General features: G+C 42.0%; 1 protein-coding gene across 1 annotated transcript; it reads left to right on the top strand.

Moving 5' to 3' along the window:
• Window positions 1-94: 94 nt before the first annotated feature.
• ZFAND1 (zinc finger AN1-type containing 1) lies at window positions 95-12141 on the top strand. The gene is made up of 8 exons (XM_065668511.1): window positions 95-687; window positions 1788-1830; window positions 3904-3943; window positions 4306-4433; window positions 4519-4610; window positions 5397-5521; window positions 11281-11436; window positions 11591-12141. The coding sequence occupies exons 1-8, from the start codon at window positions 633-635 to the stop codon at window positions 11759-11761; spliced, it is 810 nt and encodes a 269-aa protein (XP_065524583.1). The 5' UTR covers window positions 95-632; the 3' UTR covers window positions 11762-12141.
• Window positions 12142-14171: the final 2030 nt, after the last annotated feature.

The raw sequence follows: 14171 nt of genomic DNA, 5'->3' as shown, positions 1-14171 counted from the left end.
CCCGCAGCGGACCCCTGCGGGGAGAGGGCCGCGCCAGGGTGCCCGAGCTCAGCTTCATCTCTCACTGCTGTGCCGCAGGAAAGAGCACTGTGAGGGGATTGCCGGGGCAACGCGCCCCGCCCCCGGACGGGCTGCTGACACGGGCGGCGTGACCAGTGACACAGCAGCACTGTCCAGTGAGAGGAGTGCAGAAAGCCGTGCTCCCCTCGCCTTCCCCTACGGGCCCTGCTGGGTGGCTGGCGCTACCAGCCGCACAGCTAAAACACACCAACTACTCTTCCCCGACACCAGCAGTCTGACGCACGAAAGGCACCGGCGCCGCGGCTCCGGGCGCACGGAAAGCCTGAGGCGCCGGTTAAGCCGACGCAGGCTCCTCACAGTTCATTCTCCTAAGCCCGGCGAGGCAGCCGCTGCCGCGTGACTCCCGGCAGCTCCGCGAGGAAACCCCGCGCCCTACCGGCTGAGCTCCGGCGCAGTCCCCTCCCGGCCCGCCCCGCCCGCAGCGCCGCCAGCCGCGGCCCGGGCCGCGGAACGCTCTGTGCACTGCAGCCTCGGCACGCACCGCGGCCCCTGCGCGCCCGGGCTCGGCAGCGTCCTCGCGCCGCCCTCCCCGGCTTCGGGCTGCGCGGAACATGGCGGAGCTGGAGCTGGGGCAGCACTGCGGCGTGGCGGACTGCAGGCAACTTGGTAAGGGACGGCGCGGCGGGGCCGCTGATGGGAGCTGGGCCGGGGCCGGGGGCGGGACGCGGGGCAGGGCCCAGGGCAGTGGGGCTGCAGTGGCCGTGAGGGGGTTGCGAGGTGTTTCCCCCTCGGGGCGTCCTCCTGCCTGCGGCAGCCCTGCACGACCCATTGACAGGGCCTGCCGCTTCAGCTGTGTCACTGGGCGGTTTGTCACTGTTTTGCCAGCCGTCGTTATGCTGGTTTTCCGTTCTTCATCCTTGCTTGCTTTCTCTGATCTCGGGAAATGATGTTGGTTGAATGTAACCGTTCAGAAAGAGGCCGCAAAAAAACCTGGAGTGAAAGATTTGTGGTGCGACCGCGCGGTCTTATAGAGGAAGTGACCAAGATCTTTGGACTTGAGCTTTGCAGTCCAGTCTTATGGTGGTCCATTGAGACCAAATCTGAAGAATGGAGAACTGGAGTAATGGCCTGGAGGTGGGTGTTTGCTGCCAGTGGTGCTGTGGTTTTATCTGTAGGAATTGGTGGGGGATGTGTGCACAGACTTAAGAAGTATGTGCAGTTTAAATTGCACAAGGACAGTGTGTATGATATGAAGGACAGAGAGGAAGGAGCAGGATCATCAGGACTGTCATGGAGGAGACTTTAGGCTTTTTGGAAGAGGTAGCATCTCCTCCAGTTGGCAACACATCTAATAAAAACGTAAATTGTCCTCTTCTCCAGCAGTCAGTATTCTGAGTGGTCTCACAATAAATTAAATTTTTAGCAAAACTGTTATGTTTAATGGCTAGCCACATGTTCTAGTTTCAAATTTTATATTGACGCCCGCCCCCCTCCCCCCCCTTAATTTTTAAAGCATAATTCCAGCTTCTCAAATATATAATTTACTTATATGTTTTTCAGTAATACTAACTAGGGGAGTTAACAGTGTAACTGTGTTACAAAAGCCACTTCTAGGTACTGTGTAGATGCAGTTGCTAAGTGTCCTTGTAAAGACACCTACTCCATGATACAGGTAAGGAGAAGTTAATCATGTAAAAATTAAGCTAGAAAGTATTACCAAATCAATGACCATGTTGTCTAAGTGAAAACAAAACTCTTTGTTACAGATTTTCTCCCGTTTGTATGTGATGGCTGTTCAGGCATCTTTTGGTAAGTTCATAGAATCGTAGAGTATCTCAAATTAGAAGGCACACCAAAGGATCACTGAGTCCAACTCCCTGCTTCTCACAAAACTAAATCATATGACTAAGAGCATTATCCAGACATTCCTTGTACTCTGACAGGCTCAGTGCTGTGACTGCTTCCCTGTGTTCTGAAAGGGAGGTTCCCTCTCAGTTAAGAACCCTTTCGTAATGCCCAGTCTGAAATTCCCCTGACACAATTTCATTCATTTCCTTGTGTCCTATTGCTGGTCACCCAGGAGAAGAGTTCAGCACCTCCCCTTCCACTGCCCACCTTGGGGAAGTTATAGACTGCAATGGGGTCACCCCTCAGCCTTCTCTTCTCCAAGCTGAACAACCCAGGTGACGTCAGCCACTCCTCATATGTCTTGCCCTCAAGGCCTTTCACCATCTTAGTCACCAACCTTGGGACACATTGTAATGCTTTGATGTCCATATATTGAGGCACCCAAAACTGCACACAGTACTTGAGGAGAGGCTACAGCAGTGCAGCGTAGAGGGGGGCAGTTGCCTCCCTCAACTCTTTAGCTATGCTCTGCTTGATGTACTCCAGGGCACAGTTGACCCTTTTGGCTGCCATGGCACACTGTTGACTCATATTCAGTTTGCCATCAACCCTGACCCCAGATCTGCTCTCCATCCTCTTGTCCCTCAGATTGTATGTATAACCAAGATTACCTCATACCAGGTGGAGAATCTGGCACTTGCTCTTGTTAAGTTTCATATGGTTGGTGACTGTTCAGCTCTCTAGTCTATCCAGATCTCTCTGTAATGCCTCTCTACCCATGAAGCAGTCAACAGCTCCTCCTAGTTTAGTATCGTCAACAAACTGACTTAATGTACTTTTGATTCTTGTGACCAGATCATTTATGGAAATAATAAAGAGCACTGGCCCTAAAATTGAACCCTGGAGAACCCAGTGGTGACTGGCTGCCAGCCTGATGTAAACCCATTTACTATTAACTCTGTAAGCCTGACCTGATCACCTGTTGCTCAGCCATCATACTTATGGACTTGCCTAGCTGTGTGCTGGACATTTTGAAAAGAAGGATACTGTGAGAGACAGTTTGCTAAAATCCAAACCCACCCACCACATCTACTGTCTTCCCTAGCTAAATTAGGCAGGTGACCTTGTCATAAAAGGAAATTAAGTTAGTTTTCCTATAAGATTTCAGTGTGGCAGTTGCGCAGACCTAACTGTTAGGTAAAAGGTTTTGTGACTCAATTCAGATACATTTAGTTAAAGTAGTTGCTTCATTGAAGTTGCCACTTTCTTCCCAAGCTGATGTTGTGGAGCTTTGAAGTCAGTGATTATCCTTAGGATACAGGTAGATTATTTTGGAAGGCATCTAATTTAGGCCCTGTTTTGTACTGATTTGGTTTTGGTGGAGGGAGCAGGGTATTCTTGTAGTGGTGGTGGGGGGGAAGTTTCTTCCAGTGTTCAAATCAGGGCTTGCACTTTCATTTACACTTCAGATTAGCAGAGGCCAGCTGACATCAAGTCCGATCAACTACAGGCAGACTTACCTTTTAACATCAGAAGCCTTCAAGGGATTTCTGTTGCTGTGGGAGGTAATTCAAAATCCATTAAAACAGACAAACTCCAGTTGCTTTGAGCTGAATTCTTAAGCATGCTAGTGTCCTATTCTCTTGAAATGGCGGTGTTCAAGGCCAGATTGGACAGAGCCTTGGGTAGCATGGTTTAGTGGGAGGTGTCCCTGCCCATGGCAGGGGGGTTGGAACTAGATGATCTTAAGGTCCTTTCCAATCCTAACTATTCTATGATTCTGTGATTCTGTTCTATATCTTAGGCCATAAGTTCCAAGAGCTGAATGTTTTACTTAGGAAGAATATGATCAATCCATTCAAGATATAAGTGCATAGGTTAAAACAAATTTTGGAGAAGAGTCATTATTTAACTGAAGTGTTGCCATGACAAAACTTGTCAGATCATTCTTTAAACACTTAAATGTTTTCACATGCAGTTTTATTTTACTGAAATGTAGATAACGCTGTGATATTTTCTTCTTTTGCCACAAAGCCTTCAGCACAGGAGCCGAGATGCTCATGGGTGTTCTGAGGTAATATAATAATATATGACTACCTTAAAATTAAAATTCTGTGTAACTTAACTATTTCCAGATAAGATATATACATACAGTGTATAAGTATGAACTATTTAATGTCTCATTGAGAATGTGACAAGCTTAAAAACAATGAATCTCCTCTTTTTCTGTCTGTCAGAAGTAAACTGAGTTTGATTAGGATGATGGTTCTTTTTCTAACTGAGCTAAACTTAACTAGGACAAAAGTAGGAGAGAATTGCTGGGCTAGTTTTGCCCACAGAATGGAGAGCTAGCACGGTTCTTTTGGAAAGCTGGGATGGTGACTTTTATCTGTAATATCCGTTTATTTACACAAAATATTTTGCACTAATACCTAGGTGAATATAAGAAACAATTCTGTGAAGCCAGATCAGCACAGATCTTATCCATGCTCATACAAGGACTGTAATGGAAAGGAGCTTTTGCCAGTTTTATGTCCTTACTGTGAAAAACATTTTTGTCTAAGGTAAGCAGAACAGAGTGTTTAAAAACCAATACTCATTCATTAGCGCATGAAAAAAGTACTAAAAGTTTTGCACCATTGTTTACAGACATCGGCATCAGTCAGACCATGAATGTGAGAAACTGGACACACCAAAACCTCGAATGGCTGCCACACAGCAGCTAGTTAAAAGTATTGTAGGCAAGTACAGTGGTTTATATATTCTGCATTTTTCTTCAGAAGGTTATTTGAGCTTGTGGCCTCCTCTGAGGGTTCAGATTTAATCAAATAAGAAGATTTCTGTGTTTAAATAGCCCTAAACTCTCATGTCACTATGTAATACTGTTCATCTAAACTGAGACAACAGTAGCATATGTCTATAAAGAGAATTTTTAAAGATTAAATAGGGCTCAGGTTTCTTTAAGAATTACTCCCAAAGACAGGCTAAGAAAATTTGGGCTGTTCAGCCTGGAGAAGAGAAGGCTGTGTGGAGACCTCATAGCAGCCTTCCAGTATCTGAAGGTGGTCTACAAGGATGCTGGGGAGGGACTCTTCATCAGGGACTGTAGCAACAGGACAAGGTGCAGTGGGTTCAAACTTAAACAGGGGGGATTTAGTTTAGCTAGAAGGAAGAAATTCTTTATTGTGAGAGTGGTGAGGCACTGAAACAGGTTGCCCTGTTCCATTGTGAACACTCCATCCTTGGCAGCATTCAAGGCCAGGCTGGACGGGGCTTTGAGCAACCTGGTCTAGTGGAAGGTGTCCCTGCTTATGGCAGGGGAGCTGGAATTAGATGATCTTAAGGTCCAACCCTAACCCATTCTATGATTGTCTTGTTATCATTCAGGATACCTGATATCATGATGTTGGGAGGACATGACAAGGATGGGAACCTTGGAGATGTAATGAGGCCAAATAGGCTAATTCCAAGATATATTCCAGAGACGGCATGAGTTATCATATTAACAGTAATAATATTGTTCTTAGATTCTAAAAAATGTGGGGAAGCAAAAAGCAAAAAATGCAGAGGACCGAAAAACAGTGCAACAGCAGCAAAAGTGGCGTTAATGAAGCTGAAAATGCATGCGTGCGGGGTCAAGTCCTTGCCTCAGGTCAGTGATGTTTGTTTTCAGTAGTGGAATTCTCAAAGGAAATGGAAAGTTTTCTAAATATCTTGACTTTCATCTAGTTCTCTCAGTTTGGTTTTGGATTTAATTCCTCAAGACCACAATCATTTATATGTATGTTTCAGCCTGGTACCCAAAAGCAATCTCACTACTCTTAGATATGTTATAATGTGTCTGTGGAATTTGGAGCAGTCAGGTCAAATTCCTTTATTTTACAGGAGAAATGTATTTGTCTGCCACACAGGTGTCACCCAACAATGTTGCAAGAATTTTTAAGTGGGGATTCCTGGTAGAATGACGACAGCAATCACAATTGCTGTTTTTCCCACCCAAGCTGAATTTGTTGGGGCATCACAGTGTACCATGGAGCCTTAGCATAAGAATGTGCCTTGTAAGGTTGCATTTGGTAATTTGGAGGGTCAGGAGTGAGTATGCCAGCTTAGGCTGGTACCAAGATATTTTCAGGAACAGGTTCAGCTATGCACCCAGAATTAGCATCTGAAGATTGAGGGTGGTATAAACAATGCCTACAGTTTGATTCATTACCCAGCTGAGAAATTATGTTTGTGAACTGAATTACATGATTATCATCCCATTCTTGAAATAGTGAGAAAGAGGGTACAAATAAGGGTAAGTATAATACAGTGGGTGTCGTGATCATCTTTTTACAGCTGAGGTTTCCGTGAAGGTAAAACAATGATTCCTTGGGTGCATTCCAGGTTTGTTCAGGCCAAATAATCTGTCCAAGTACTGTCCAAGGACCTGAAGTGAAAAGAAATTACTCATTCTTGGGCATTATCCAAGCCTCAGTGAAAGTTAAAGGGAGTCTCCATTTAGAAACAGTTTTCCATATGCCCTTTTCTCAGGGCATTTGAGACAGATATTTTAACCATCAAAGGGTATTTAATAGGAACAGTTTCAACCTGAGAAAAATGATGGGCTGACAGTGGGGGTTTTGGATGTTTTATGGATTGGAGAGCAGGAAAATGAACTTGTTCCACCAGGCATCCAGTCTGCTGGTTATGTAGGCATCAAACAGCTTTAGGTAGTGCTTTCCCTCATCTTCCTGTATTTAATCTTTAAAGCTCCTTTTAGTAGACTGTTCCGCTTGTTAACTGTTCCATTACTTTGGGGTCTGTGGGACCCTGGAACACCCAGGAAACCCCACAGTGTTCACACCATTCCTGGATTTATTTATTTTTAAATGAGTGCCATTGTCAGAGTGCATAGCAGAGGGAATGGGAGGACATTTCCCTGAGCCTGGTATTATTTCAACTCCAGTGAGGATATAACACCACCACTCAGGTGTTTGAGGGAGAAGTCCAACATAATCTATTTGCCAAGTGGATCAGGCGACTTACTTTCTCTCCCCCCTATCCATTTGGTCCCCAAAAAGGTGACTCCTGGCTGGAGCCTTGGCATTGTTTCTTCATCAATTGTTTCAATAGCCCAGTTACTGTTGCCCTATATCTAGCTCACAGAATATCCATACCAAATATATTTAGGTTTCCTGGTTCCATTTGCTATTTTCAGGGGGGTTTCATGATATTTTTCTTGGTTTGTTTTTTTTTTTTTTTTTTATAACTTGTGGCACTGTTTTTCAAGAGACACTCTTTTTTTTCCAGACTATCAGTCTTTAATTTGGTTATACCAATTCTGAATCCTTTGCTGATAATTCACCTTTATATTTCTTCCTTTAGCCTTTCAGCATATCTGTTCTCAGTTTTCCATACTGCAGCTAATAGCCAGCACATTCCTTCCACCTGTCCTTCTTAACTTTACACATATATTTCCATTTTTTTAAAACTCATTACGTACGGCTTTTAGATTGTGGCTTATTGGCTGTAGCCATTTCCTGGGATTTTCCCACCTATTTTTGTAAACCCTTTCTCCAGGAGTCCCATTTACTGGGGAAGTCAGTCATCATTCTGACCCAAGGGCTCTGCCAACTACACCAATTTATTCTGTCACCCAACAAGGTGGGGACAGACATGTTCTTTCGAGGATCCCTGACAGAATGATGACAGTACTAAATTGTTGTTAAATCTGTATTATTTTAACAGAATTTTTTGATCAAAGTAGCACAAAATTTTTATAATCACAGTGTAGCACAGTTTAAGTGGTGTAGTGAATTTTATAGCACAGCTTAGCTTATTGTTCTTTATCACCTGGACCCTCTGCAGATCGGGTCAAGTGTTACTACTTGGCGTGCAGTATCAACATCGCAGTCATCTTCATTAGGGACTGTAGTGATAGGACAAGGGGTAACGGGTTAAAACTTAAACAGGGGAAGTTTGGATTGGATATAAGGAAGAAATTCTTTACTGTAAGGGTGGTGAGGCACTGAAATGGGATGCCCAGGGAAGCTGTGAATGCTCCATCCGTGGTGGTGTTAAAGACCAGGTTGGACAGCGCCTTGGGTGACATGGTTTAGTGTGAGGTGTCCCTGCCCATGGCAGGGGAGTTGGAACTAGGTGATCTTAAGGTCCTTTCCAACCCTAACTATTCTATGATTCTATGACTCTAAACATGTAAAAGAATACAAGTCACTCACTCAGTCCTTGGACGAAGCAGATGACAGTGTAGGTGTCCCTGGCCACTGACTGTGGGTTTTGCTGTCCAGCAGCAGTTCTGGTCCAAGTCCCGCTTAGGGTTTGTAACTGCTTGATTTATGGACAGTGATCTGTATGCTGCTGCACTTCCCTGTTCTGTGACAGGCTCATCACCACTGGCTTGGCTGTGTGCCTGGGACCTTCAAGGCCAGCAAGGATGGGAGTAGTCGTCCTGGTGCCCAGGGACCTTAAGGCTGAAGGGGAGGGGAAGAGAAGTCTGCCTGGTGTGCAGGACCTTCAGGCCTACAGGAGAGAGGGAGAAGGACTGATACATGACCAGTTTGGTCACAGAGAATGTCTGATTGCTGTATAAAATGGCATTAGTTATACCAGCGTTATTACCAGGGGGTATCAGTCACACATGGCAAACCCATCTCAAGGGATGCTTTTTATGCTGAGTAATAAGAGGCTTCTGACGCAGATAGGACACAGCTTGCATAACTCTATACCAGTCATACTGAGCCTGTCTCATACAAAACTTAGCTTTTGTTCTGCAAAGCTCCATTTTTATTTCTGCTACTTAGATATAATAGGCGTATATTGCATTGCTGGATGAAGTATGAAGGGCCAGAAGTCAGTTTTTCCTGCCTTTGGTGTGGAATAGGGTTTTGACAGTTGCTTTCAGCCTTTCATTTCTTTGATTTTCAGAGTTATTTCACAGATTCCTTTATTTTTTTTCACTACTGTGGCCAGTCAAACCTGGTATTCAAGTCTTTTTCACATATCAGGATTATGCTGGGTTTAGAAACTCCTTGATTCTTTCATCAAGAGTTTCACTTTAGATCTGTACTTATACATCCTCTTAAAAGAACTGTATTTAAATTGTTTTTCACCATATTGTTATGTTGCAGCACATCACGTTCAGGCCCATTAAATTTATTTATAATACTGAGAGCATTTTATGTGATAGTTTTATTGTTAGTTCTTATCTTAGTAGAGTGCATTTAATTACTGTTTTTAAAATAACTACAGCTACTCCATTATTGAGTCCTCTTATTAATTTCTTTTTTTATACTTTGTTATGCTTAGAAAACTGCTTATGCAGAAGTCGTAATACAAAGATCTGCTTATAGCATTCATCAATTAGCACCACTGTAATAAATATGTGCTGAAGGGAAAGTGATTAATTTAAAATATTGTGGAACATAATTTAAAAAATCCACCCTGAATATATGTAAGAAATTTTTAAAAGTGTCTTCCTAATTCCAGAGCTAGTAAGCTCTAAAAAGTGTAGTACAAATTACTGTATGCTGATTTCTCTTACTATTCATTATCTCATGTGGATATTAATTGTTTAATCATCCACAACAGTGATAATTCTGACTGATAAATTAAGCCTATTAATCTCTAGCACCTTCTATTTAAATTGCTAGACAATTCCTAGCTGCCTTCTGACTACCTTGTTCTAGTTCGATAAGATTTTTTTGGATATGAATTTTCTGGAATGCCTCTTATGCACATCACTTCTCCCATCGTGATTATAAAGAAGATTGACATATTTTCTTGGAGGTGCACAGGAAAAGGAAAGGGGGCAATGGGCACAAGCTGCAACATGGGAAATTCCAATTAGATGATAGGAAGAAAAATCACAGTGAGGCTGGTCAGACTTCGGAACAAGCTCGTTTGAAAATTTGTGGAATCTGCTTCTTTGGGATGTTCAGAACTTCTTTGAATCTGACTTGGATCAACCTGATCTGCCTTTACAGTTAGGTCTAGCTTTAAATTTTGCCCCTGTTTTGAGTATGGTTTTGGACCACATGACACCAGAGGTCCTCCTTTCTGATCTTTCTTATTCTATGATCAGGAAAATCAGGCTATCTTAGAAATACCTTTCCCTTGGCTTCTTTATTCAGATTAGCTTTCTGCAGATGATTGTTTCTTTTAGTGTCAGACTTGATATGAGTTACAGACCTGACCAGCTCAAAACAGGAGGGCCATGCTGCAAAGTAGCATTAGTTGTTGTGTCCCTGCCCGACTGGTATTTTCTTGGATATGGCACAGAAACTCCAGGAGGTATATGCCATAGGTAGGTGTGCAACAGTAGAATGAGCTGGTTTGTGAATTAAGTTCCAGTGGACTGGAGGAGCAACTGTAGGAAGTGTGGGGCACTGATAGCAGTTGGGTGATGTTGGCATGTGTCCGTAACAGAATGGCCACTGTGTTAGCCAGTTTATGAATTGTTATTTACATTTTGGCAAGATACAGGGCCTGCTTCCATTGCCCCTTTGTAATATTCCTAGATGTTAAAGATTTTCTTGTGTGTGGAGAGCATTCAAGTTTTGAGAAAAATGCACAGATTGAAATTCAACCTCAGCTTTATGAACATAGCTGGGGAAAAGGTAGTTCTGTATTTTTCTAGGGAGGGCCTTTGTAAATCATTTAAAAAGAAGACTTCTGTCTTGTTTGATCGTGTCTAGGCTTGGGCTCAGCAAGAGCGGTTTTAACTGGTGAATATACCAGTCATGTTTGTGCTGTGTCTTCTGTTGAATGTCAAGAACAAATAAGCTTGGAGAAGGGATTGTCCCGATCCCCTTCAAAACCTTTTCCTCACAGGTTACTTTTGTTTCGGTCTATCGGACACAGAAAAAGTGTTTAGCACAAAAAAGGTGGAAAAACAGGATAAAGGATTAGCTTGCCATGACTGGGAGTGTTGGTTTGTGAAGCAGGCATTTCCGGTACAGTGAATTGTTCAGTTTTAACTGCCTTTGCATTCCCATTTGAGACATTATACTGCTGCCAAAAGACAGCATTGCTTATTTATATTCACCTTCTTCTCCCCAGAGTAGTCATTATTATCCAGCAAACCCAGGGCAGACACATTTTCATGTCTCTCTATATGTTGCAGTCTAGCTGTGGGACTCTGGCCCAAGATGTCTCCAACTCTGTGGACTTCTTGGCCATCATGCATGTGCCTGCAGCTGGAGGGGATTTGACTTGATCATCTCAGTCATTTATATTCTGCAGAAAACTGGGGCCTTGGTTTTGATGGAATAGTACAAGTTTGAGTTAGTAATTTTGGGGTTGAAATTTAAAGGTTTGGGGTTTTTTTACAGAAAAACTGTTTAATGTGTATGACTGGAATTATGTGCTGCTTCTGTGAATAATTTTTGTTTATTTTTCATGTTTTTCTAGACAGAAAGAATTTATTTTCAGGTATTTTTGCCAAAGGGAAACAAAGAGAAAAGCAAGCCCATGTTCTTCTGCAGTAAGTGGAGTATTGGCAAAGTAGTAGATTTTGCAGCTTCCTTAGCAAGCCTTAAAAATGACAACAACAAATCAACATCCCAGGTAAATCAGTAATAATAACAAACATTTTCCAGGTTGTTGGATTTTGATTTTGTTTTGGTGGGGTTTTTTAACCACTTAGTCCCTCCCTCACCCTCCTCATTGCATCTCAAACAAGCAAATCCTGATGTTAATTCCTGTGCTGTTTGTTTTGCAGAAATTGAGATTATGCCATGCTGCCTCTGGAGAAGCCTTGCCATTTGAGCACACATTGGAAACATGGCTATCTGATAAAGACTATCCATTGTACAATGGCGGAAATATAATTTTGGAGTATCTTAATAATGATGTTCTATCTATAGAAGATACAGAGTCATACTTTAGTTAATCAGTAAATTATCACAAACAAAAAAAAAAAGATTTTTTTATTTTGGTGGGGTTTTTTTGTTTTTGTTTTTTTTTTTTAAGAAATGTGGTATTTAACAAAACCAAGTCCAGTTTTATTCTAAAGTCACTGGTATGCCAGGGTCTGTCCTCAGTGGTAAAGACAGACTTCCCATCAATTTCTCAATTTTTTGACTGACAGAAGGGCTATGTCCTGAAAGGAAAATTAGTTATATTATTAACTAACATCATAAATACTCACTTTCTATAATAAATTCTCACTTTATTTAGCTGTATCATGTCAATATTTTTTCTTAAATTTTATATTTTATGTAAATTATGGGAAAAGTATGTAATAAAATCTATAAATAATGAAAATGTAAACTTGCAGTGTATCAGTTCTTTGAAGGAAAGAAACACACTACAATATTGCAGCATCTTTTCTATATCTACAAGAACATATTTCATTGAGTTTGGCATCCAGCACTGTCCATGCCCCTAGTCCATGTTTTCATCTCGTAATAGCGTAACAACATTAGAACTTCTGAAACAAAAGTAAATTCACACAGATGTCTGTCTTGTGTTTGTAAATCTCAGCATTATTTTGTGATTAGAAGGAGGATAAGAAAAGAGAACCTGAATTTATCCTTTTCTAATTCTTGTGTAGAAGAGGAAGAAATATGGTAAGAGAGGAAGAAATACAGCACAGCATTCCACAGCTTGCATTTTCATCCTGACATTTCCAGCCTTACATAAATCTGTATTGTTTTCTCTTCAGCAGTCTGCAGTATTGACTTACTAAGGTGTAAAGCTGTTGTTTACAGTGACTGTACATAAAGTTATACCTCTGGGTGCATAAGTATAGAATTAGTGGATTTCTCAGTTGTCAGTGTCTTGAAGGTGTTTGGTGCTAATGAAGAAGATTGTTCAGAATATCAGTAGTTGATGTGCTCCAGTTTTTGGATGTCGTGGTGGATTTCAAAGCTGGACTGTAAATTCAAATGTAACAAAGAAGTTCCATAACATTACTTTTACAGCTGTTTTGAATTACTGCAACATAAACTTGCAATGTCACACGTGGATTTACAGCCAGCACTTTCCTAACCATAAATTCTGATGTATGACCAAGGAGCTTTACTTCATCCTTCTTGAGTGGGCCTGTTACACCCTAAACTCATTCTGCAGTGGCCTTGACTCTTTAAGCTAGAGGAGCGGAACCCTTTCAAAACTGATCCCTCTAATTTTATTTAATCTGTTTACAATTTTTTAGCCAATGTTCTTCATTTGGGAGGAGCTGGAAAGACAATCCTGGAGTGATAGAAAGGACAGTGTATGAACAGGTGTAAACAGCAGTGGAAAGCACAAGACTAAGCTCCATTTGAAACGCTATATACATCTCTACTGCTCTGTGGTGCTGTTCAGTATGAGTGAACTACTGAGGCAAACCTAGTCATCAGATACTAAATAGGTTAGCAAGATTTTCAGCTGGAATAAGGTGCAGCATGTAAGGTATGATCTAGTGGCTTGTGAATTGGGTGCAGTATTCAAAGTGAGAGAAGTCTCTGCCTCCCCCAGCCTGTCTCACTGCTTGATCATTGTGACTCACCTTTCAACACATTTTAAAAGAGAAAGCTACCTTTCTTTTTCAGGCATGGGCCACTTTCTTCCAGGCAGTGATCTTCATGTGCTGTTCTCATGTTTGCAAGGATGTGTGGCTTGTGTGTGCACTGTGACTTAACATACTCAGTTAATGCCTGGAGGTGTAACTGGGCTTCAGGGAGACTGAATATCTCTATTGTTCAAAATGTCAGTATGATATTTCAGGAACATTGTCCGCCACTGCAGGGAAGAAACTCTAAGGGGAGGCCAGGAGACATAAGACTAAGCAATATTGCTAGTCATATGTAAATGGAATTTTGCTTCAAAGAACATGAGGCAGAGAAGTGTACTCAGAGCAACAAGTGGAGGTGAACACTGCACCACAGTCTGTTGGGCTGTCACAAATCTGGATCTGGTGTTTTGGGTCATTCAGTTATCATGTTCACTAACTGAGAAAAATGGTCTTGGTTTTTCCCTAGTACATACTTGCCTAAAAGGAACCATCGTCTACTGTTACCATATAGCTAGATTCTGGTTCATTTGTACTGGTTTGAAAACAGCCATGCATGACATACACAGCTGCAATTAAAAAAACACATTACAATGTAAGAAGAATCTGCTTAGCATCTTTTTCAAAGGTACACTCCAATTGCAGAACAGTAATGCTCAAAAGAAGCATCATGGATTTCAATACCATCATGTAGTATACCTTTATAGCAATTTAGGAGTACTGTAGGATTATTATTATTATATATGTGTTATTATATATTGATTGAAGTTGCATAAACCCCCAGAACATCTCAATAAGCATTTCA

Source organism: Lathamus discolor, chromosome 2 (genome assembly GCF_037157495.1).
Source record: "Lathamus discolor isolate bLatDis1 chromosome 2, bLatDis1.hap1, whole genome shotgun sequence".
NCBI classification, from domain to species: domain Eukaryota; kingdom Metazoa; phylum Chordata; class Aves; order Psittaciformes; family Psittacidae; genus Lathamus; species Lathamus discolor.
This window is presented reverse-complemented; position numbering and strand designations above follow the sequence as displayed.